General features: G+C 39.9%; 1 protein-coding gene across 11 annotated transcripts in view; it reads right to left on the reverse strand.

Annotated features, from left to right (window-relative positions):
• Nucleotides 1–26459, reverse strand: part of ANKS1B (ankyrin repeat and sterile alpha motif domain containing 1B) — a 1196591-nt gene that overhangs the window by 1008488 nt on the left and 161644 nt on the right. For all 11 annotated transcript variants that reach the window (XM_055118593.1, XM_055118592.1, XM_055118591.1 and 8 more), the window contains exons 5-8: nucleotides 13485–13560; nucleotides 11107–11208; nucleotides 8692–8805; nucleotides 4586–4752 (exon numbers count right to left, since the gene is read on the reverse strand). In XM_055118593.1, coding sequence (XP_054974568.1) covers nucleotides 4586–4752; nucleotides 8692–8805; nucleotides 11107–11208; nucleotides 13485–13560 — 459 coding nt within the window. The remainder of the gene's footprint in view (nucleotides 1–4585; nucleotides 4753–8691; nucleotides 8806–11106; nucleotides 11209–13484; nucleotides 13561–26459) is intronic.

Consider the following 26459-nt stretch of genomic DNA (forward strand, 5'->3'; position numbering starts at 1 on the left):
CCTAAAACTAAATTTTATCATAACCCGAAGGTCTATTTTTCAACTAATTATGTTAACAAGCAAAAAACGTTCTTCTACACTTAACATTGCACTATGATACAGGCGCCATGGTTTGGGACTGTGGCGTTTTCAAGATATTCATTAGAAGATGCATGAGTTTTGATATTACTTTAAAACTCTAATATTTGTGACATTATACAGAGCATTTAGCCTCTTCATCTCAGGCCTGAGTTAAGATCCTGGTGAATTATTATTATTATTATTATTATTATTATTATTATTATTATTATTATTATTATTGTCCTATAGACCCAGGAACACTGCAAAGGGATCATGAGTGAAAATCATCTAAAACAGAGGGCCAGATGTCCATTTCTTAAGATTTCTTAAGATAGGGGCCCCCAGGAAGGAACCAAGTCAGAAGTGAGCTACGGGTGGGAAAAGGCTGAGAAGGACTGCTTGGGTTCAATAATGTTCGTCAGAACAAGATTTTTAGAAGACAAGGCTTGGAGGGTGGGGTGATGGTACAGGGGCATGATGCCAACTCTAGATTCCCAACACCACCCTGAGCACCACCAAGTGTTGCCCCAAAACAAACATGCTTGGAGTCACAACACAATTCTGATTGAGTTGGTTTGACATAGTACCTGAGAATCTCTAAAAGTCCTTCCAAATAAAGTCTAATGAAAAAACCAATGTTGATAATCAATCACTGTTTGATTCTCTGCCCAGCACATCTGATATGGCACACCAAAACAACTTGTGTCTTCCAGAAACATCACTCCATATTCAATAGAGATGCAACATATCAGCAATGTCAGGTTTCTAGTTAGCTTACCAGATCTATCTCTTTCTGCCTTCTAACCAAATAGTGGAGTTCTATAGGGTCTGGCTTCAGCCCCACACTATCTGTATTCAGATCCTGGCCCTGGCACTTACCATGTAAATGTGGGGGAGTCAAAAGCAGTGTCTGTGCCTCCATTGTCTCATCTGTAATACGGGAGGAATGACACTAACAATCTCACAGAATCACCTTGAGATTGAATCAGTAGAAATAAAGTGTTTGGTATGTCTTAGATAGTCTCATTACTTATGAGCTTAGACCTCATATGAAAAGAATATTCTATCTATAGGCTATGTCTCTACTCTCAGTTTCTGTGCAAACTGTTTCTGCAGGTTAGAATCTTCCCCTAGTCATTAATTCATTCACTCATTTACTCAGACCAATGCAAATGGAATTTTTAAAAAAAAAAAAAACTATACCTCTCAAATGGAAACAAAAAAAATACATCTCTGGAGGAGAGAGAGAGTACAGGGGTAGACACTTGCCTTGCATACAGCTAACCCCAGTTTGATCCCCAAGGAACCCCTGAGCACAGTGCCAACAATAATTCCTGAGCACCACCCAGAATGACCCAAAAATCAAAGGAAAAGAAGTACATATCTTGTCTAGAACCCCGTTCAATCTTGTCCTATCTGCAGGGATGCTTTGTATGAATATTTACATATCTTCATTAAACTATCTCTTTTATAAAAATTCCTTGGGAGCCAGAGCAATAGTACAGCAGGTAGGGTATTGGTTTTGCACATGGCAGACCAGGTTTGATTCCTGGCACCACATATGACCTCCCCCTCAAGCCCCACCAGGAGTAATTCCTAACCATAGAGCCAGGATTATGCATCACTAGGTATGGCAAATAATAATCATAATAAATTAAATTAGAAATTCCTTTGGCTACCGGTTGTTTGTGTGAAAACAGGAAAGTATATTAGCTGGGAGTTAAAGACATCTGCTCTGACTGAGTATGAATCCTTGATATGCCAGTTACCAATTGAGTCATTTCCCAAAACTATAATGCATTACAGAGAAGATTAAATGACCTAAATCATGTAAAACATTAGAGTATCAAATAGCGGGTATCTCATAAATGCCAGCCCTAGATTGTTGTTTTTAATGTTAGTCTTAGATGCACACTATGATTAGAGACTTCTTGAAATAGAAATATTTTACTTCTGGAAGTCAGATAATGTACCTCATTATTGCAGTTATAAATGCTGCAGCTCATACAACATAACATCTATACAAAGTATCTACAAGCACCCGCTTAAATATTTTGCATGATCAGAGAGTGCAATTCAGAACAGAACTCTGGGGGGAAAAGACATTTTTGATTAATGAAAACAGAATAAACCCAAATAAAGCAAAGGCAATAGAGAAGGGTCAAAGTAATTGCATTACCTTTCAAACATTCCATAACAAGCTTCTATCAGATTAATCTTCTGAAAGGTCACTTCCAATGATGTCTTTTATCTGCCCAAAATCTTTTCGATTTTTCTCATTTCCAAAGAGAAATAAATACCAAAATTCTCAACCTGACATTCAAAATATCCATTATCTAACCTCAACCTATATTTCTAATCTTACCTCCTCCCACCTTTCCCCTTTATGCACTCTGTTATTCCAGATAAGCTATTTATTCTTCCTGTCATATATTCCCACTTTTCTGCCTCAATACTTTACATACTATTTCCAAAGAACACAATATATAGATTTGTTATAGGAACAAAGAGCAATTGCTTGTGTAAAAGTATGAATTTGAATTTTAGGAACTTAAATTCCATATCTGAGCACTAATTCTGACTTTGGTTATTATTATGCCATCCTTCATTTAAAAAAATTTTCCAAGCATTTCCTCAAATTGCATCACTTTCTCAATGTCAGAAGTTTCTGGTATCACTGCTTGTATGTTTGAACAAGGTCTTTAGCAGAGCTGCAGACCCAGAACAGACAAGGTACCCAGAGAGAAAGAGAAAAAAGCTAATGCTTCTATTTATACTTAATTTTTATCATCTTAGTTTTAAAATCTTTTATGATATCTATCTCATAATAAAAATCCTATATTCTCAGACTAGTTAAAATAGGTAAATAACTTAGAAATAAACACATTACGATGCTTGCTCAAAGTCTATTAACTAACTATGGCACTTAAGAAAAGTTTAGAAATGACTAGTGGAGAAAATTCACTGTATCACTGTATCACTGTCATCCGGTTGCTTATCAATTTGCTCGAGTGGGCACCAGTAACATCTTCATTGTGAGACCTGTTGTTACTGTTTTTGGCATATCGAATAAGCCAGGGGTAGCTTGCCAGGCTCTGCCATGCGGGCTAGATACTCTCAGTAGCTTGCAGGGCTCTATGAGAGGGGCGGAGGAATTGAACCAGGGTCGGCTGCATGCAAGACAAACGCCCTATCCTTCTGTGCTATCATTAGTGCCTAGGAGAAAATTCAAGAAAATCTGTGGGCTTAGAAGCAGAGGTCCAGACGCTGTCAATTTAGAGAAAGTTTTGATAATGGACCTAAATACCTAAAAAATTTATACAGGATGTTATATCTCTATTTCTAACTAACTTTCAAGGAAATGTTGAAATGCTGGTTTGTAATCTAGCTAATGCACAATCCTGTTTTAGAATTTTTAAGTGGAAAGTATATCCTGACATTAATGGTTCTATAATGTTTCATTGACATAAAATTTTCATTTGTGAAAACCTACAGGTTATTTCCTTCAATATGTGTATATTGCACATGGTTACTCACAAATAATTTTATTATAGTCAGTAATGTGATGTTATAGAAGAGATAATATCAGAAACAAACAACAAAAATAAAAATAAGTATGACAGGTGAGACTAGTCACAAACAGACCCGCCACACCTGTCCTGGGGTCCTGGGTCACTGTTCTAAGTTGCTCAATGCACTCAGTACAGTTTGCTATACTGAAAATGTTTTACTTTTCATGAATATAAGACTTTTGTGACACATTCCACTGTTACTGGCTTCTGTACAAAGTATTAAGTTTCTCAAACAAACTGTACTAAAAGTAAATAAAAATTAAATAAATCCCTCTTATAAAAATCAAGTATTTTCTTTAATACCAGTGTACTTTATAAACCCTTTTTTCAATCTAATAAAAAAATAGGTATACAAATATCAACTCCCTCCTGATTGCTCATCTACAGTTTTTCTTGAGTCTGCGCTAATATAAAAATTCAAATGGGTAAGAATCTCTCACTCATGATTTCAATTCTGAGTTAGTAGGTTTCACTCACAATGAGATTTGCACATGACCGCAAGAAATATTCAGGTGGAACCTTCCGTAATACTCTCTCCTGCTATAACTTACAGAGTGACCGAGGAAGCACATAAGCCCCCATGGCTCAACTCTCCTTCCCCTTCAAAACAAGGTGAGATTAGGTTCAGAGAGAAAGCAGGGAAGAAAATGAAAGTTTTTTCTTCTTTATTTGGAAGCCAATGTCACTATGCCCAATACAATTAGAAGAACAGAATCAAAGAAGCCATTCATGTATTCTGAGATCCAAATACTAATGAGGTCATGTGACTTATCGAAACACCCCGTCCCCTAACATGCCATGAGAAGAAAACCCCAAGAACATGGGGAAAGAGTAGTAGGGGCCTGACAGCAGTGGAATCTGCAGACAAGACAAAGCACAGAACCCACAGTCTTAGATATACACTGAACTGGCACGGACAGACACATCATCTTCCTTCGCCCCCCCTTACTTACTACACTCTGGCTTCCATTTTTCCCGAGCTCTTCCTCTGACATCTTGCTCAAATTATCTAAGTAGTGGTCTGATATTGTGTGGCATAAATCTTCGAAAGAGAAATCTTTTTCTTGGCAGAGCTTTATTTCATCCAAGAGTTTCGAGAGTTCCCCAGTCACAGTTTCACCTGTCAAGAGAGAGGACACTTTTTTAGTAGTTCCAAGAAGACCTACTGCTAGAACTCAATGTGAAATCATAATGGAACCCTTCTAGTGATGGGACTCCAAAAGAGGCAAATAAAACTGACACCTAAAAATTACTCTGCTGAAAACCTGTTCCCAAATTAACACTAGTGCACAAAGAGTCAGAGGAAAAGTCCCGTTTTCCGCTATTCTAATTCTTTTTCCAAAGGGAAGTACTGAAATGTCACACGTATGTAGTACTTAAGAGCATCTGTAATTACAATTCCTAAAACTTCATGTATTAGAGCATTTATTATTCAATAATCTTTCACTGGAACTCTATGTCACTGACCAGATCGATTCAGCAAATCATCAAATTTGAGAAGACTTTGAGAACATACTTCCTGTAAAGTAGGAAGTGGGCTGGAGAGGGCTCAGTTGGTGGTGCTCCTGCCTTGCAGGCCTGAGACCTAGAGTCCGCTGTCCCTCACTCACTGGACACAATCCCATTCCCAGAGTGTGTGACTTTCGGGCACCACAACCAGCTGTGCTTGGACACTGTGACTGCGTGTGCAAGAACCCCAGGTGCAGCCTCTGGAGAACACAGCAGCCAGAGGGCATGTGAGCATCACAGCAAGTATGTGTGTGACCTTCTTCGTCAGGTGTGTAACACCCATGACCACAACATCCACACGGGGAAGGGAAGAGGAAATAATGTTTTTTCAAAAATGGTAGAACTTACTTATACAACGAATTATGTAAGATAATCATAAGGTAGCACCATGTGATAGAAAATAGACATAATCATGTAATTTATCTATCAAATGTAAATATTTTGTAGGCTGCATGCAAACAAACATACACTCAGAAAGATACTTTATACCTGCAATCTTTTCTGGAAAAACAAACCCTTCGATTAAAATTCATGTATCACTGACCTGCTTGCTGCTCCACCATCCCAGATGGCCATTCCCAGTCTGCAGCCGATGCCACTGGGCCTATTCTGAACGGGGGGCAGAGATGGAACAGAAGGCAGGTCTCTCCCTACCCAGAGGGTTCCAGCAGCCTCCCACCCAATCTACACCATATCAAGGGCCCACATCATAGCTCCTGAAGGAGATCTACTCAACAAATTGCATATGCTGCTCACAGTTATTCAAGGAGAACAGGTAAAGAAAATAGAGAGCAATCTCCAGCTTAATCCCTCGGCATCTTCCAGGGGCCTAATTATAAAGACTCCATCCCAGCACAGCAAACACTCTAGATAACCAATGAGGAAAACATGTAGAAGCACACCGCACTCAGTGAGTGAAAACAGTACCAGTGAGACATGAACAATACCAGTAAATCCTCAATACAGTGTATTTAGTGACATTATGCTGAGGATGTTCAGTGAGTTCAAAGATTATGATAGCACATGAAGTCAAGAAAGCGAAAAGAAAGTACGGGAGTCAAAACGAAAAAAAATACTATGGTCAGTAATAACAGAAATTAAGAACATGGCAATGACATAAAAAAAAATAGTCAACAGAAACTCTGAACAGAGTAACAAAAGCTGAGCAAAAAGATCGAAGAGCTCTAAGATGAGAAGGAAAAAAACACTAGGAAACAGAAGATGGAAAAAGGGTCTGAAAAGAAATAAGCAGCATACCAGAGAACTACAGGATGAGCTCAGGAAGAGCAATATAAGTATCACTGGAGTCTCTGAAGATCAGGAAGGAAAATGTGATGAAGAAACAAATAATAAAGAAATCATCAATAAGAACTTCCCAGAGTTGAGGATTACTGGCACTGAGATCCAAGAAGCCCTAAAGGTCCCAGTGAAAATAGACTCAGTTAAGAAAATTCCAAGACACATTACACTCAAAATTACAAATACCAAAGATGGAGAAAATACTGAATGCAAAAAGATTAAAAAATGGAACTTACGTACAAAGGAAAACCCATAAGATGTACAGCAGTTCTACCAAATGAGACTCTATGAACCAGAAGAATATGGAAGGATATAGTACAAAAACTGAACAAAATGAGCACCTTCTTGAGATAATTCTAACCAGCTAGATTATTATTCATATTTGAAGGAACCATATAGAGGTTTATGGACAACAACAGTTTAGAGAATTCATAGCTTTGACACAAGTTTTGCAAGAAATGTTATAAGAGCTCCTTTAAAGGAGAGGAGAAACTTCCTATCATGTCATTGAATGTCGCACTCACGAATGTACTTATGGTTGTCCTGTACTAGACTTTAAAAAGGTTAGAGACAATAGCACTGTAGCTCTGTCATAGCACTGTCATCCCGTTATTCATCAATTTGCTCGAGCGGGCACCAGTAATGTCTCCATTGTGAGGCTTGTTGTTACTGTTTTTGGCATATTGAATACGCCACAAGGACCTTGCCAGGCTCTGCCGTGCGGGCGGGATACTCTTGGTAGCTTGCCAGGCTCTCTGAGAGGGATAGAGGAATCAAACCCAGGTCAGCCATGTGCAAGGCAAACACCCTACCCGCTGTGCTATTGCTCCAGTTTTATTAATTTTCTGGTAACTCTATGTGGCATTCCTTTAAGTTTTGTTGGACCAAATAATATGAAATAAGTTTGTTATATGCCTGCCAAGAGGGCAGGCTAAGGGGTGGGAAGGAATCTGGGGACATTGGTGGAGGGAAGAGAACATTGATATGATTGATAATGGAATTAGTGATGGAACATTGAATGCCTGAAATAAGCCTATTAAGAACTTTGTGTATCCCCAAGAACAGTAGATACAAGGGCCAGGAGGAATGCCCCATAGCTGGAAGACAGCTTCATGAGCAGAGGGGAGAAGGCAGATGGAATAGAAAAGGGATCACTAAGAAAATGATGGCTGGAGGAATCAATCGGAATGGGAGATGCGTGCCGAAACTAGATAATGGACCAAACATGACCTCTCAATGTCTGTGCTGCAAGCCATAATGCCCAAAAGGAGAGAAAGAGTATGGGGAATATTGATGGAGACAGGGGGAGGATGGGAAAGGAGGGGGTATACCGGGGATATTGGTGGTGGGGAATGTGCAATGGTGGAGAGATGGGTGTTTGATCATTGTGTGACTGTAACCCAAACATGAAAGCTTGTAACTATCTCATGGTGATTCAATAAAAATAATTAAAAAAGAACTTTGTGTATCAGAATGACTCAATAAATATTCCTGAAAACAAATTTAAAATATTTTAAGAAAAATATAAAAATAACATTAAATACATGTACCAATGACTTAGTTTATGTTTTTAAAAAATTATACATAACCTCTTCCTCAAAGCCATTTTTTGGTTTTTCCACTCTAGAGAAGCCCATGCTCTCTTGAACATATCTTTCTCCTCTTTTGCTCTCCCCTCACATCTCTCTAAATTTCATTTAATAAAGCTACTTGCTTCCCTGGAAAAAAAATGAAGAAAATTATTCTAGAAAAAAATTCTTATGCAATAACTATTGTGTATGAACTCATGCAGAAATTATCTTCTTTGCTTACTACTGTATCCCAGGGCAGAGACTAGTGTTTGACCAATAACAGGAGCCCAGTAAATATTGATTGAATAAGTACATAAAATGTTGAATACAACACGCAACCAACTACTAAAGCACTGCCATCCTGTTGTTCATCGATTTGCTCGAGCGGGCACCAGTAACGTCTCCATCGTGAGACTTGTTATTACTTGTTCGGGGCATATCAAGCACACTACGGGTAACTTGCCAGGCTCTGCCGTGCAGGCGGGATACCCTTGGTAGCTTGCCGGGCTCTCAGAGAGGACAGAAGAACCAAACTTGGGTTGGCCGCGTGCAAGGCAAACGCCCTACCCCCTGTGCTATTGCTCCAGTCCCACAACCAACTACACTTGAAATTTTCAAACCCATGTCTCACAAAGGTGTGCAGGAAGCTTTATCACCAAAGCTTTAGGGTGGCAACTCACTTTTGACATTTGGGGATGGTGACTCAACGGGAGATGAAATTTGAGCTTCTTGCATTGCGTCCTCCTGGATCTGCTCTTCAAGAACTGTGGCTCTTCCTATGCCTTCTAAGTATTCTGTGTATATATAAGTTTTCCAAGTTATGCACTTGAATTCATTTATCTTAAAACCAATAGCTAAATTATGCTCTACTTTTGATAATCAGTGTTTGACTTCTTTCTTTTTGTTGTTGTTCTTTTGCCTTCTTTGTTTTTTGGCCACACCCAGCAGTGCTCAGGAATTATTCCTGACTCTGCACTCAGGAATCACTGCTGGCTGTGCTCGGGGGACCACATGGGATGTCACTGTCACTGTCGTCCCATTGCTCATCAATTTGTTCAAGCGGGCACCAGTAACGTCTCTCATTGAGAGACTTATTGTTACTGTTTCTGGCATATCCAATATGCATGGGTAGCTTGCCAGGCTCTGCCGCTCGGGCTTGATACTCTCAGTAGCTTGCCGGGATCTCCGAGAGGGGCGGAGGAATCGAATTCGGGTCAACCACATGAAAGGCAAATGCCCAACCAATGTGCTATCGTTCCAGATTGACGGTGTGCAAGGACTCCACTATCATGCTACTATCACTCTGGTCCTTACATCTCTCTTATATCCTAAATATCCTGAGTAGCACATTCCTGACAGACTCTTGTCATGAGTTGCTACCTAAGGGCTTGTCTACTAGAAAATTCTACTAGGACATGAGTCGATGGGATTCTATCCTTAAAATATTTGATTCATGGAGAAATTATGCAAATTGAATCTCCTTCAGGACACAAAAATAGTAATTTTACCTGCTATAAACTGGCATTCTTAAAAAATATTTTTGTAAGATATTGCCAGTGACTTGAAATGCAGGAATGCAAAGAACATGTATTCACATTCTAAAGTTTGAATTTCTGAAAATTCAAAGATGTCCTATATATTGTATCAAATAGATAGACATATATTTGGCATACCTAATGATCAAAACCATTTAAGAGAAGGAAGACAATTACTCTTATTTAGCAACATTTTTACCTAAGTTGAACTATTTAAATACACTTCATTTAGGTCGCTTTTAGGAACAGCCTGTTTCTTTCCTCACAAAAAAGTAAATTGTGTTAAAAGCATCTTTTTCTTTTTTTGATATGGAGTTGCAAAAGGCAATAACAAGGTAAAAGAACCTAGAATATTCTATTCTAAGCAGCGTGCAGAAAGCTCCAGGAAAGGTTAATAGTAGCCTGAAGGAGGCAGGGTGGGGGGGAGGTGCAAACGGAAGACACTGTATCACCTCTGGGAAAGACTTGTCAAACCTTCTACAGATGTGGTGCTGAAGAGATACTACAGGAGTTAGGGCACTTGCCCTGCACACACACCTGACTGGGGGGTCAATCCCCCATATCCCATTGCCCCTGAGCACTGCCAGGAGTGACCCGTGAGTGCAGAGCCATGGGTAACCCCTGAGCAGCACCAGGTGTGGCCACCAACAAAACAAAAAAACCCCACCTCTACAAATGAGTTCCCTACAACTAGTTATACAAATCTTTGCCAGATTTATTCAAATACAATGTCTGACAAAACTGACTGGTATTATGCTATAGATTAGGAAGAAAATAATCTTTCAACTAAGAATAATCTTGCTGTCAACCCAACATTTATGTACCAGCCCTACCACTTAGAATGAGACAGGCTCTCCGAGCCTCAGTACTCCTCACGTGCGAAAGAGGGAATGATGCCGGGTTTACCTATCTCACAGAGTTGGGAAAATCACACAGGCTGTTAGGAATTCCCTAAAATTTCTAAAAGAATTACGTTTAAGATAATAAACATCATCACTTTGTAGTCTGGACTTTTTACTACTTACTTATAACTACTTACTTCTAACTATTTCTTAGTACTAACTTCTAACTTCAAGCTCATAACCCCATCTTTTGGGGGGGAGGGGAGTTAGGGTCACACCAGGCAGTGCTCAGGGCTTACTCCTGGCTCTGTTCTCACTGTTCACTCCCCGTAGTGCTCTTGGGACCATGTGGGACGTCAGGACCAAACTCAGGTCAGCTGCGTGCAAAGCAAAGCGCCTGACTCACTGTACTATCTCTCCCTCCGATAACTACATTTTTTTGTAGCCTGCCTATACTTACATGTTTTTCTATGAGTTTTAATAATAACTTTACTAAGCAGTGAGTGAAAAAATACTTTTTCCTTTAAAGCCTGAGTAATTGGAAAACAGAAATAAAACATTAAAACACCAATCATTTTTCCTAAAAAATTTATCTGAAAAAAAATGTAAATAGCAAGCTTGAACATAAACATTGACTCAAAACTCAAGAGAAAACTTTGACAGTTTTAATTTCATCAGAACTTCAAGGCAAACCCATTCATCATTCAATACTGTTTACCTTGTAAGAGTGTTGCAATCTGGAGAGATTTCTGAGATGGATGTTCTTTCAGAATGTCTAAGACAGTTCTACCTAAGCTATCCGTTATGTTGGCATCAATTCCTGAAAAGAAAAGAAAAGCTGAGTAGATATACACTATTGGAATGTCATCAAAAGAAAATGTCAAGAGATAATTGCTCTGATTTCAAAGTACACAGAAAAGCACTGAAACTGAATTTCAAAATTGTTTTGCACTCATAAATACACACTCAGACACAATTTTAATAGAAGGTGGCACCGAGCTATATCAAAGGAGAGAAACATTCTCGATAATGAATTAACTCTTAGTGGGAAGTGAACCAATGATTACTACTGCTATTTTAGGAGGGAAGAGATATAGTTCAGGATAAGGGCCTCTAGGTTGGATTTTTGATAATCTCCCCTAGAAAGGTTATGTCTGTTGATATTTTGGTTCTTGATTTTTTTTTTGTTTGGGGGTTTTTGTTTGTTTGTTTGTTGTGTTAGGACCCACTTAGCCAGAGCACTGCCATGACAGGCTCTGAAGTAATTTAGGCCTCTTCCAGGAACAAGAAAAGCAGAAAAAACAGATACTTTTGTCAAAGATTACATCGCCGGAATAAGATTAGGTCTCCAGAATGTAACTGTTAGAGAGTGGGCTGGATGTTGTGGGCCAAAACAATAACAACAAAGAATATATATATATTCATATATTCTTGCTGAGTGATGCTTACTTGCTAAAATTAAAGTATAAGAACTTGCTGAATTTAGTGCTCGGGGTCCCTGTTGAAGCCCGCTACGCCGGCAGTTACTTGGACCTCAGATAGATGGAACAACAAACCTCACTATGTGACTTGCATTATTGGCTCTGTTCTCTGTCCTTGGGGGGTGGTCGACTCTGGACTCACTCTCTCACTTTAACAGTTTTTGTTTTCTTTGTTTGTTTGTTTGTTTGTTTTGGTTTGGGGGCCACACCTGGCGACACTCAGGGCTCACTCCAGTTTTTGCACTCAGGAATTACTCCCGGCAGTGCTCTGGGAACCGTCTGGGATGCCAGTGAACCTCTTGAAGTGTATAACTAAAACACTTTGGAATTATATTAAGTCTGAATATAATTGTTGCACTAAAGTACTGATTTTATTGTAACTAATACCTTGCACTGCCCCCAGAAATTTATGAACTTTCCAAATAATCTAAATACAAACAAAGCCAGATTTCAGGACGTGGACAGATTTACCATGATATACTTTCCTGAAAGCTGTGTAAGCATGTGTAACCAATACATACCTGACATTTGAATGTATTTATTGCATGTCAAAGGAGTACTGTTACAAGTCAAAATTAAAAATTAATGACATTTTATCTTTGTAGAAGCAAAATAAAAAAATTAGTATGCAATGCTTCTTTTGATTTTTTTTATGAAATATAAGATGGTATGTATAGCCCTTAACACAAAAGACTCACATATTTCTTCCAAGTATGAATTGTTGCATGTCATTTGAATTCTAATAAAACCTGACCTCAATTTCAGTTTTATCTTATATAAATCAGAATATATATATATGTGTGTGTATATATATATATATAAAATATATATATATATGTCACTGTCACTGTCATCCTGTTGCTCATCGATTTGTTTTAGAGGGCACCAGTAACGTCTCTCATTGAGAGACTTATTGTTACTGTTTTTGGCATATCCAATACACCACGGGTAGCTTGCCAGGCTCTGCCGTGCGGGCATGATACACTCAGTAGCTTGCCGGGCTCTCCAAGAGGGGAGGAGGAATCAAACACGGGTAGGGCGCGTGAAAGGCAAATACCCTATCGCTGTGCTATCACTCCAGCCCATATATATATATATATATATGAAACCTGACATGTTCTTTCAAAGCATTCCCTCTAATAGGTTATCTTCCAATAACTGCAATTTACAAACAATAGCTATTCAGTTCATGAAGTAACTGTAAATAATGTACCTTTCAAACTAGAAACTCCAGTTTTGTGTTCACAATATAAATATCCAAGGAAAATATGATGTGCTTTCAAAAAACCAAATAATGGTCAGAACTCCCCAGGGATGGATCAGCTCCTCCCTTATGTTAAAAGCAGAGCTTTTCTTATATTTTAGATCTCTAGTATATTTTGATGTTACTTAAATGCACAAAGTTCTGTTTCAGAGAAGTTTTTAACTTAAAGCATCTATTTAGTACAGGAAGATGAACATTTATATCCATTTTTTATCAAAACATTCAGACTCAATGTTATGTTGATGGAGAGTATGACTGCAAAACAACAAAAAGCTGGACTATTTTCCTTCGTCTACTTCTAGAACACAGATAGTACTTGGCAAAAGAAGTGACAAGGAGAACCATAATTACCTGTTTCTAATAAAACTCTCACAACATCCACCTTTCCAAACAGAGCTGCTTCATGAAGTGCACTCCCCTTTTCTGTCTGAAAAAAAAAAAAAAAGAAAGAAAGGAAAGAAAGAAAGCAGGGGGAACAACATGGCTACATTAGAAATTCTTGCAGGTTAAAATTCTTTATTATTTCGGGCCAGGGGTGTGGGTAAGTGCTTTCAATGTGGGAGGCCGTGGGTTCAATCCTGGAAGCATATGCTCTCAATCTCCTCCGCTCCTGGGTGTGGTCCCCTCAGCTATAAAAAGAATTCACTTAGACATTTAGAAGTTATGATTGGGATTGGTTTGAAAATAATCTCTAGGGGAAAAGTTTCCTGGGAGAAAATACTGTCACTGTCACTGTCATCCCGTTGCTCATGGATTTGTTCAAGCGGGCACCAGTAACATCTCCATTGTGAGACTTGTTGTTACTGTTTTTGGCATATCAAATACACAGCAGGTAGCTTGCCAGGCTCTGCCGTATGGGCTAGATACTCTCAGTACCTTGCTGGGCTTTCTGAGAGGGGCGGAGGAATCGAATGCGGGTCGGCTGCATGCAAGGCAAACACCCTATCCGCTGTGCTATCGCTCCAGCCCAGGGAGAAAATACAGAAAACAAAACAACAAGACTTGAAAGAGGAAGCCTCAGTTTCCCCGTGCCAGTGAGACAGAAAGGCAGACTCTATTTTGTGCCTCAGGGTCATGATTTTACAACCTATTAAGAAAAAATGTGCCAGACCTTAAGGTCATACACGCCCAGACATCTGACCACAGATGACAAGAATGATCCAAGTGAATGTAAGATGTGTCAACCTCTCTGTTTCTGCTTCTGTATCCTCTGCCTGCTGGCGCAAGGTCATGAGAATGCATCTGGCAGGGGGCGCCCAGGCAAGTAGGCAGGAGAACAGAGGGCTTAAAAACCTCTCCCTGTGGTGGGAGGGATACTGGATTCATTGGTGGTGGAGAATGGACACTGGTGGAGGGATGGGCTCCTGAACACTGCATGAGGGAAAAACAAGCACGAAATGCTTGAATCTGTAACTGTACCCTCACTATGACTCACTAATTAAAAAATAAATAAATAAATAAATAAAATTTTTAAATACAAACCTCTCCCTGGGGGCGAGCCGGTTCCAAGTCCAGGGAGTGTCCCCAGCTTGAGAAGTCTCACTGCTGAATCTCTTTTTTTAAAAATTTTTTATTAGAGAATCACTGTGATGTACAGTTACAAACTTATGAACTTTTGTGTTTGCATTTTACTCATACAGTGAGTGTTTACCCATCCCTCCATCAGTGCCCATTCTCCTCCACCAATGATCCCAGTATCCCTCTCACCACTCCCACCCCATCCCCCACCACCCCACCCTTCCTCTGTGGCAGGGCATTCCCCTTTGTTCTCTCTCCTTTTGGGTGTTGTAGTTTGCAATAGACATATTGAGTGGCCATCATGTTCAGCTCGCATCTTCCAACCGGAATGGGTCCTCATGTATGAGTGTGTTTTGGTGTGTGAGTAAAACCTTGAAATACCTGTCCTGCCTGTGTGTCTCCCTCGGAGGCTGAGCTCAGACTTGTGGCCACTTAACACCTACTTGAGAGCTCTTTTTCTTTTTTCCTCTACTTTCCAAAAAACTTTTCTACTTTCCAACTCTGAGTCTGAGCATCATCATTACTCAGTATTTTCACTCTTAAAAATATTGAAGAACCTGGGCATGGCGAAGGAACAGAGAGTGGCCACGGCACCTTCCAGCTCATCGGCAGCAGACTGACCTGCCTGACTGGGAATCATTTACTCTATTCTCTTGGCTTTTGTGTGCTTATTTTCTTTATTATTGAAAAAAATCTTTGCATTATGACCTTCTATTGGCTGTAGATGCACATCAGGTATAATCAGCCTAGGAACCCCCTTTTCAGCTGTCCCCGCCCCCATCCCCCACTCCCACCTCCACCCTGCTAGCTCAGCTCCTTCTCCTCTCTTTAATCAGCTCTGTGTCCATAACAGAAAATGCTGTTAGTTTAAAAGGAAATCTGTTCTTTTCATTTCACATATTCTCTGTAAAGTTAGCACATGATGTCAGAAAGGTAGTGTGGAATAAAGAAGAGATTCTAGAAACAAATTCCAAACTCTTCAGTCTGTGACACCCTGATGCCAACTTGCCCTTTGAGGTTCTTAAGTTATAAGCCCCCCTGCTGCCTCAGAGGAGCCTCGTGCTTCTCAAGTATAAGAGCAACAATATCGACTTTATTTTCACAGTCCACTTGAGAAGACAGTTTTATAAGCATGTCTGATTGATACGTGCTTGTTTATATAACATATTTCTATACAGTTATCTTTATATAAATTTGTATGTCTAATAACATAAGTGAGTTCATGTAACTTACAAAGCCCATATCATCTTCGTCTTTGGACCCTCTCTCTTCCACCTCAACTTTTTCCCTGCAGACCTTACACCCACTACCTTGGACAGATGGAATATTTTTATGGCAGCACCATTGTTTTTGCTTCCTCAGAGATTTCAAAGGGCAGCACCTCTTCCCGGTGGGATTGAACTACAAACCCTCTTCATTTCATTAGCATCTGTACCACTAGGCCAGAGAGCTAGTCTAGCAAGCAGGGCACTTGCTTTGCTGGTGGCTAAACTGGGTTTGATCCCATCATCATAAATGGTCCCATGAATACCTCTTGGGGTGATCCCTGTGTGCAGAGTGAAGAGTAGGGAGCACCTCTATGAGTGATCCCTCAGTGTGGAGCCAGACGAAAGGAGTACCTCTAGGGGTGATCCCTCAGTGCAGAACCAGGGGGTAGGTCCTGAGTACAGTCAGGTGTGCCCTCCTTCCAAATTCCCCCTCAAAGATTTAAGTTCTCTGTATGTGTATTTGTCAAATTGAATACCATCATTCTAGTCATTTGTCCCCTTATACTAAAGTGATCCCTAATGTGGGACTTTCATTTCAGCCCAACATAAGATGATCGCTATAGATTAATATAAAATATTAAAAATTCTTTTAAAAATTTGATTGCATAACTAGCACACTTTATAAATGCAATGTTAAAGAAGCTTAAGGAACACTGAAAATCAGTGTGGTCTAAATTCACCTTAAGAAATAAAGACTGGGCTCCACCGAGATGTGACCCGGGTGGCGACATGTTTGTGTGGCTGCTCTGCTGCTGATCGACCACAATCCGGAGGCCAACTAGATTACTTTTGGTACCAGCAACTGCTTCAAGCAATGTCTCTAGACTGTGAACTAAGCCATAGCCCCACGCTGGCCAAAGAGGGGAAATATCCATCAAAAAAAGGGGTTTTTTTCCCTTTTCGGGGAAAAGTGGCATGGTGTCCGCCATATTATGAGGACCATTAAGCAAGTACAAACTTGGTGGTGCAGGAAGAAAACAGAAAAAAAGAAGTTTGAACTTGAAACAGCGGGACTCATGGGCAATCTCGGTGCGCGCTCCACCAAGATGTGACCCAGGTGGCCACACGTTTGTGCGGCTGCTCTGCTGCTATCAACCACGATTCAGAGGCCAGCTAGACTACTTTTGGTACCAGCAACTGCTTTCAGCAATATCTCTAGACTATAAACTAAGCCATAGCCTCATGCTGCCCCAGGAAAGGAAATGATGCAATTTCTAACATAAATCTCCATGGATTTAATAACTAAAATACTAAAATACAGAAATCCTAAACCACGCTGCCGCTATATCCCTTCATATCTTCATATCTGTTCATTCTCAGCTATGGAAAACTAATTATCAAATGCTTCCTTGTCAGCAGGGCTGTTTTTAGGGGGGAAACTTCAACAACAATAGTGAATTTTGTGTTGAAATATGGAATGTAATCAAGGTAAAGAGAAAATGAAGTGAAATTTATCAGCTATGCAGGCAGGGGTGGGTAGGTGGGAGGTATTACTGGGGTTTTTGGTGGTGGAATATGGGCACTGGTGAAGGGATGGGTGTTCGAGCATTGTATAACTGAGACATAAGCCTGAAAACTTTGTAACTTTCCACATGGTGATTTAATAAAATAAATTAATTTTAAAAAAAAGAAAGAAAGACTGACAGGCTGGAGTGATAGCACAGCGGGTAGGGCATTTGCCTTGCATGCGACCAACCTGGGTTCGATTCCCAGCATCCCATATGGTCCACCGAGCACCGCCAGAAGTAATTCCTGAGTGCAAAGCCAGTAGTAACCCCTGAGCATCGTGATGTATGACCCAAAAAGCAAAAAAAAAAAAAAAAAAGAAAGACGGAGAGACCCAGACAGTACAGCAGTGGGTAGGGCACTTCCATTGCCCCCTAATGTTCCTCAGAGCCCCAGCAGAAGTGACACCTCAGTGCAGAACCAGGAGTAAGCCCTCATCACCACAAGGTATGGCCCAAAATCCAAAGATAAATAAAGATTAAAATTATAGTTTGAGAATAATTTCAGTGGTATGATATATACAAACAATAATAGACACAAAATAATAACTTATAAATATATAGCACTGTACAAAAGACAAATTATGAAAACTATTCAGATCTAGGCAATAATACTTCAACATGGTAGATAAACATTCTATATATATGTATATACACATATATATTTATGTATTTTTATATATAATATATATTTTACATATATATATGCACACCAGGCTCAACCTTTAACATATTAGTGATCTCATAGAAGGGCTTAACGGCCCCTCAGTGAAATACAACAATAATAAAGTCATTAAATTTGCTGCTACATGGGAGGATCTAGAGAGTATCATGCTGAGTGAAGTTAGTCAGAGGGAGAGAGACCAACACAGAATGATTTCTCTCATATGTGAGGTAAAAAAAATCGTAATGGTGGAATAATGAATACCCAAAAACGATGGAAACAAAGAACATGAGAACTGATCTCCAGCAGGAAATATGTCACTTGAGGGAACTGGGGGATAAGACAGGGAGGGGGCAGCATTGATGGTGGCGGAGGAGGTGATGCTGAAAGCTGGTAAACTGTTATGTATAAAATCGTATCAGCAAAAGTACAGCAAACCACAGTGCAAAAAGCTTATAATGTTTAAGAGTGCCTCTCTCATAGAAACAGACTGTTGGACAGGGTAAATTTCTAAATTCACCTTAAGAAATAAAGACTGAGGAGCCCAAAGCAACAGTACAGTAGGTAGGGTACTTCCGGTAGGGTAGGGGAAGGGGATAATTGATGGAGGAGAGGTAGATACCTTGAAGGGACACTGTATACCTGAAACCCAATCATGAATAATTTTATAAATTTCACAGTAACAATAAACTACCGCCAAAGAATTCCTAACCACAATTCTGCATTTGTATGGTCAACCTCAGATCTGAGCCAAAGAATGTAGACGAAGATAACCCTGGGTTTCGAGTACCAGAGGCTGATATTAATGCTAAGGAAAAGATTATGTAAAAAAAATACAGTTCAGAATAGGCCTCCAAGAATTCCAACAGATAAAGCTCAGAACTCTGGTCCAAATTTACAATGTGTAACTGGTCATATCTTGAAAAACTGAATGTGTATGAAATATTTAATTTAAAATAATCTACATGAAAGTTGAATATATACAAAAAAAAACAGGTAAATTCAGATCCTTCCAAACCCGAGAACTTTATCTTGAATGCATTTTTGTATGATTAAGATTTCTCCAGTTTTTAAGTCAATGCTATAAAATAAAAAGTTTCCAAATAAGACAGTTACACAGTTGGTAATATAGTAAAACTTCAATATGTATCCAGTAAATAGATGCAAAGCATACATGTCTCAGTTCTTTCTGGGTGTGGGGAAAAAAAACTCAGAATAACAATGTTAAAACCAGTTTAGTGAGAAGAACTAAAATGATGATTTTTAAAAATCTTAACAGTTGAATTGTTGATAGAAGAAAAAACAAATTCTCTCCATAATTAGGAAAATCAAGCCTCAGTAGCACAAAAACTGGGGTGGGGTGTGGAGGTGTGTGAATCAAGGCAAGGGAAGAAGGGAAGGGAAAGAAAAGAATGTTATTATATCCACAAAGTCTACATAGAAATTGTTTTCATGTTATCTCTTACACCAAAGGAGCAAAACAGGAGATATAAAGGGGATATAAAAATGCCAGAGCTCCATCCCAATATCCTAGTCTACCTATAGCCCTCCTGAGGCTTACAAAAGAACATGATCAAATAAAAAAAAGACCAATTCTTCAGAATGACAGGTTATGAGTGGGGTGGGGAGGGGTGGGAGGACTATGGTGATGATCAGCAGAGAAAAGACCAAGGTAGCTGGGAAAATAATACCTAGAAATAAGAAGCAAGAGCTGTATCCACTGCAAGAAGTGAATAAAGATAACCACTGAATAAAAGATAACCTTAATGGAAAAAAAGGCAATGGCATTTAACTCAAGTGTACCAACCTTGCTACTCTGACTGGTACCAATTAGTAATATGGATATCTCTTGGGATAAAAGATAAGAATTTAAAAGATAAGTACGTTCATTGTAAGAGACATAGAATGTCTGGACAAACTAGAAAGCAACTGTGCTTTTATATCCTGCATAAGCTAAACTAGCTAGAGTACTATGTTCCACGGGGGTAATAAGATGTCAAAGGAGCAAATAGATTGGAGTGTGTCCAGAGAAGCTTCTAAATGACAAAAGATTGAGGAAAACATCATGTGAAGAACAGCTGAAGGTGATGAGAATGAAGTGGTTCAGAAATACTTATTCGAAAGACCTCTTCTCTCTAGAAGGGATTAGTATTCAACCTCGGGTTACTATGTACTTTTGTGAGGTTGAAGATTATGTCTCTGGAGGATGGAGGGGGAGGTAAGGGGTACTAAATTTTTTTAAATGTTAGGCCCTTCCATCGTAGGTTCCTGATTAGTATGCTGAGTCAGAAATTTTTCACTAGAGCTTCACCTATGTGAAGATGTTTTAATAAGTTTTCAAAGTTTCTTGTTTATTCTACATTGGCAGCCTTGAAAATAAGCACAAGAATATGTTCTCTTCTTTAATTTTTTACAGAATATTTTTACCCTTCATATTAAAAAACAGAACTTTGTTCTCAAAGGATGATTGAAATTAGATATATGTTTTCCCATTTTATATGACCCACAACATTCTTCTTAACATGTTTAATGATAACCTAGATGCTTATCATCTGTTTAATTTCTTTAGTCTAGATTTGCTGTTTTCCTAACATTTGTTAAGTATTTCTAAACTTGACTGTACAGACTATTCTTGCAATCCAGGAATTTGACTCCGAGTATCTAAGGAATGGGAGAAATAACTCACAAAACTCAATAACTACGAAAAAATGGGAAGAAGAGTTTAATAGCTATTGCTCCAAAGTAGAGATGACCAAAAGGTACATGAAAAAAATATGCTCATTATTACTGATTACCAAAAATATATAAATGCAAACAACAATGAGATATCATCTCATGCCAATGAGATAACCTTTATTAAAAAGACAAAAACCAAAAAGTTCTAGAGAGCATGTGGAACAAAAACAGCCCTTGGTCTCTGTTGGCAAAATGTACGCTAGTCCAGCCTCTACGAAGAAAAGTGTGGGGGGTGCTCAAAAGCTTGAAAATAAAACTGCAATAAGATCAAGAAATTCTGCTGCTAAATATCTAGCCAAAGAATACAAATCTGAAAAATATATGCACACCTATAGTCATTGCAGCACTACTTACAACAACCAAAACCCAGAATAATTCAAGTGCCTGCAGTGATGGATAAAGTGATGGTATATAAACACAATGGACTGTGACTCAACTTCTAGAAAAATGAAATCTTGCATCTTGCAACAACAGAGATGGAATTTGACTATTTCACGTTAAAAATAAGAGAGAAGGAGAGTGGCTGGAGCAATAGCACAGCGGGTAGGGCATTTGCCTTGCACGCGGCCGAACAGGGTTCGATTCCCAGCATCCCATATGGTCTCCTCAGCACCTCCAGGAGTAATTCCTGAGTGCAGAGCCAGGAGTAACCCCTGAGCATCACCGGGTGTGACCCAAAAAGCAAAAAAAAAAGAGAGAGAGAGAAGGAGAAAGAAAGAAATTAAATAAATCAAACAAGGGAACTGATAATGTCCAAAGTTAATGAACTTTGGGGGAGCCACGATGGTGGAGGTGTAGACGCAGGTGCGGGACAGGTGGAGCTGGGTAGCTCTTAGAACTGCAGAGCGATGGCGTAGAAACTCTCCACAATTTTGCAGAAAAGAATGTGTTAATTCTTTTAAAAATGCACTTTTAAAGGCCAGCCTGGCACCTGGAACTGCTAACCGCCCCACATTCCTGCCATGAGCAACAGGCTTGGGCGGCTCAGAGACTCTAGACACTTGAGCCCAAAAGCCATGTCCAGGGAAAACAGGGCCTAGGAGGACTGGTCAATAGTTGGAACTGACCACAAGTATCTGTGGTGTTGAGGGTAGGTAAGGTAGAGAAGAGACTATTATCATGACATGACAACAATAATAGCTGGGAATGATCACGCTGGACAAGATCTGATGGTTAGAAGTAGGTAAAGGGATATACACGATAACCTTTCAGTATCAATATTGCAAACCACAATGTCCAAACGGAGGCGGGGAGAGAGAATGAGAGAAAGAGAGACAAAGAGAGAGAGAAGAAAAGCGTCTGCCATAAAGGCAGGCATGGGGTGGTGGGTGGGGGGTGATGGGAGAGAACCTGGGGACACTGGTGCTGGGAAATGTACACTGGTTTGAGGGATGGGTGTTGACTAAAATCCAATCACAAACAGCTTTGCAAGGGTCTATGCCACAGTGATTCAATAACCCCGTTTTTTATTTTTTAAAAAAAGCTAAAAACAGCAGCTACTCCCATGCTCAGCCCGGGGGGTAGGGGGTTGGGGTGGCACCCTTTCTTCCCCAAACCAGATTGTACCTCCTGCAGCATATTATGGAGGAAATCTTCCCTGAGAGCCAACTGTCTGAGACCCAGGATGGGGGCACGTGGGTTCAGAGTCTTCTGGACTGTTGGCTGCAGCCTACACCAAGTGTGAATGGTATAGCCCTGGCTCCAGTCCTGGTCCCTGCTGGGATGTAGGGGGTGCAGTGTCACCAGCAGGTGAACCTGTACCCACAGGGTGGGCAAGTGCATCAACAGCTGAGGATGCCTTCAGACTTCCTGATACCCCCAATGCACTGCTGTGCCTCTGGCTGGATTCTAATAACTCAGAACCAAGTTTCCTGAGAAATTAAAGTTAGGTATGTAGGAGCCACACCCACAAACCACCTCCAGTTCAGTCATACAAGCTCATCTATCAGAGACCCATAAATAAAACTCAAAAGAGTTCAAAAGTCGCAGTTAATATTGGACCAGTGCAAGGCTGAACAGACCAGGGTAAATCAGAGGGGGGTGGATCAGTCTGGTGCCCACCCAGAGTCCCCAGCAGCCGCTTGCTCCCACAAACCAAAATTGCTGCCATGCCCCTGGTCAGATTCCACCGTTTCAGGACAGACTCACCAATATATTAACCTGCTGAAAATTTGGGTATGTGGGTTTTAGGACTGAAATCTCCAGACTTTCTCGGGTTGGGATGGGCTATCTCCCCCCACCTCCCTATACCTCTGGAAGCCAGGGCAATCACATCCACATACTAAAGCTGCCACTGCCACTCACATAAAAAGGGGGAAAAAAAGCTACTCCAGCTCTGCCTTCCCAATAAAAGTACTGAATGCCCTGAAGAAACACAATGACCTCTTAATACTTACATTGCAAACCATAATGCACAAAAGAGAGAGAGAGAGAGAGAGAGAGAGAGAGAGAGAGAGAGAGAGAGAGAGAGAGAGAGAGAAGAAAGGTGCCTGTCACAGAGGCAGACAGGGGGTGTATAGGGGTGGTGGGAGGGAAACTGGGAACATTGGTGGTGGGAAGTGTACACTGGTAGGGGGATGGGTGTCAGAACATTGTATGAGTGAAACCCAATCATGAAGAACTTTGCAATGGTCTATCTCACAGTGATTAAATTAAAAAAAATTAAAAGTTAACACACTTACATATTCAGTCTCCAGAACTGAGGTTACAATGGTAGGTAGGGAGTGAACTGAAAGGGTCCTATGGGCAGTAGGGAAGGGTACTGTACTTTGGATAACCTGGTATCCCTAAAACATATAGATAGTCACACTCTGTTATCTCAATAAAAATATTTTTTAAGAATAACTTCTTTATAGGGCTGGAAAGTCGATAGGGAATTTGCCTTGGTTGCAGCAGGCTAGGGATTCAATTCCCACTCTCACTATGGTCCCCAAGCCCAGCCAGGAGTGATCCCTGAGCTCAGAGCCAGGAATGAGCCCTGAGTACTGGTAGGTGTGGCCCAAAATTTAAAATACAATAACTTCTGTATGTGAAATATCAAAATAAATGCTGAGGCCTGAGAGAGAGTACAGAAATTATAGGAGGCTTCAGTAGCCAGGACTCTAATTCAAATCCCCAGCATCATATATGGTCTCCTGAGCACCAACCAGAGGTTCACTCCTGAACAGAGCCAAGAATAGCCTCTGAGAACCACCATGAAATGATCCAATGCTTCAAATCCCTCCCCAACAAAATAAGCTAAATGCTAGAACAAAGAACTATGAAGACAACGGTGAAATAGAAATCTTAGGAGAAAGAACTTAGAATCTAATGAGGGGTGACGTTTGAAGAGAATCAGAGGGGACCACTGAGAGAGTTCAAAGGGCTGGTGCACATACTTTCTCTGAAGGAGGCCAAGATTCCATCCCCAGAACCAAGCCCTGTCAGGAGCAACTCCCAAGCATACAGCATGGAGTAATTTACTCCCAAGAAATGCTAGAGTGGCCCCAAAACATATAAAAAGAGTCTAACAGGAAGTAGAACTTCAGGTATAATTTTAGAAAGTGTATTATTTGGCTAAAATAATATGTAACAATATCGAATTAAGATGGGTTTAGATGGGTAAGACCCCAAAGTCTCCCTAACATTTTATAGCATTGCCAAATTAATTTCTTCTCATTTTCTGCTTGGTACATTAACAGATTTGAATTTGCCATTTGGATCTTAGGTGAAAGATACACGATATGTTCAAATCACTATGAACATTAAATCAGAAGCATTCAGATTGGTATCCAAGCATGGGGGGAGTCTTTGTGTGTATTCACTCTGATTTCACCCTTAAATTCTCCTGGACATGCAGCTGAAAACATATTTTCAAAATATATCTCAAGGAGTTGAATTGTCCATTAGATTTTGTTAGCCTTCATTGCTTTCTCTTATAATAACTGTTTTAAAGTAGAAAACTTTTTGAGTTTAAGACAGTTTTTGCTGATTATTAACAAATTAACTACTGCTATTACTTCCCCTTCCTCAGATTAATTACAAAAATTTTTAATATAAAAATTTAAAGTAGACAGTAGATATTTTCAAGCATTCTTACTGGCTAAGAGTGTACAATACCAGAATACCAGGGAGTAATCCTAAACTATTTAAGCAGTATCATATTTATTAACTTACTCTAGTTAACCAGTTGGGAAATAGCAGTATTAAAAATAACTATACCTGGTAAATTATAGGAATATAATTTTAGGCTTTAATTACATCCACGTTATTATAAGTAACTCTTTAAAATTTAGAGATGACTTTGGAGAGTCTTATTTTTTTTCCGGAAACTAAATGTTTTCAACTGTAGCATTATGTTATTATTTTTATAGGCTATTTGTTTTCTGTATCATTTTTCAGTGAGCAATTTTAAATAATAACGCATATCTATAAACTAGTGAGCAGATAATTTAATCCACGTTTAGGGTAAATTCCATCCTTACTTATAAGCTCTAATCTTTAAGTTTTTCATAATAAGAAAGATAGCAACTGCATCCCATGTGAGATCATCCGTTAGTCCATCTCTACAGACTCATAATTAAATCTTGGAAGAGATGTAAGAGGCTTAGCCACAAAAGTGGACAGATACACCAGTCTCCTGACTGAAAACTGTGGGGTGCCCTCAGGAGGGAGTGGGCCAAGTTCCCCACCTATTGAAGCCCCAGCAGCTGTACCCACACCCCACAGCAGCTGCCACACCAACACACTGCTTGGGTTTCACTGCTTCACAACTCATCTCTGCAAAGATCACAAGACTGATGGGAGATGCATGCGGAAAGTAGAGAATGGAACAAACATGATGACCTCTCAGTGTCTGTGTTGTAAGCCATAATGCCCAAAAGTAGAGAGAGAGTATGGGGAAAATAGTCTGCCATGGAGGCAGAGGGAGGGTGGGAAAGGGGGGGTATACCCGGGATATTGGTGGTGTGGAATGTGCACTGGTGGAGGGATGGGTGTTTGATCATTGTGAGATTGTAATCCAAACATGAAAGCTTGTAACTATCTCATGGTGAATCAATAAAATTTTTTTGAAAGTCCCAAAACTGCCAAAAGTTCAAGGTACATGGGTTTTCAGGATGAGAACTCTGAGGTCTTCTTGCAATAGGAGTAGGCAGCTTCTCTCCACCCCATCCCCCACCCAGAAGCCCCAGCAACCACATTACCTCCTACACCCACAGCCATGTAAATTTATGGCCCAAATAAATAATCTGGAGTTTCTGGAGCACGTGGCTGCATTTGCTTGCTACCCTGCAATCTCTCCAAATTCTACAGTACTGACAACCCAGTAGGAGCATACCAAATCAGATGGGAAAGTACCATAGGAGCCAAATCTGTTCAATACACAACATAGAAGGCTTAACTACCAGTGAATAACTTAGTAAACCCTCAAACAAGGATTTAATTACCCCATGGAGAGGTATAACAATTTTCACAAATTTCCTTTCACTGCAGTATTATTTTTTTTTATAATTCCAATTATTTTGTGCCTGTTAAGGGGACAGGCTTGGGGCTGGTTGAAGAAATGGGGACAATGGTGGATGGAAGGTCACACTGGTGATGGGATTGGTGTTGGAATACTAAATGCCTGTAATAAGTGTATTATGAACAACTTTGA

This window comes from Sorex araneus, chromosome 10 (assembly GCF_027595985.1).
Source record: "Sorex araneus isolate mSorAra2 chromosome 10, mSorAra2.pri, whole genome shotgun sequence".
NCBI classification, from domain to species: domain Eukaryota; kingdom Metazoa; phylum Chordata; class Mammalia; order Eulipotyphla; family Soricidae; genus Sorex; species Sorex araneus.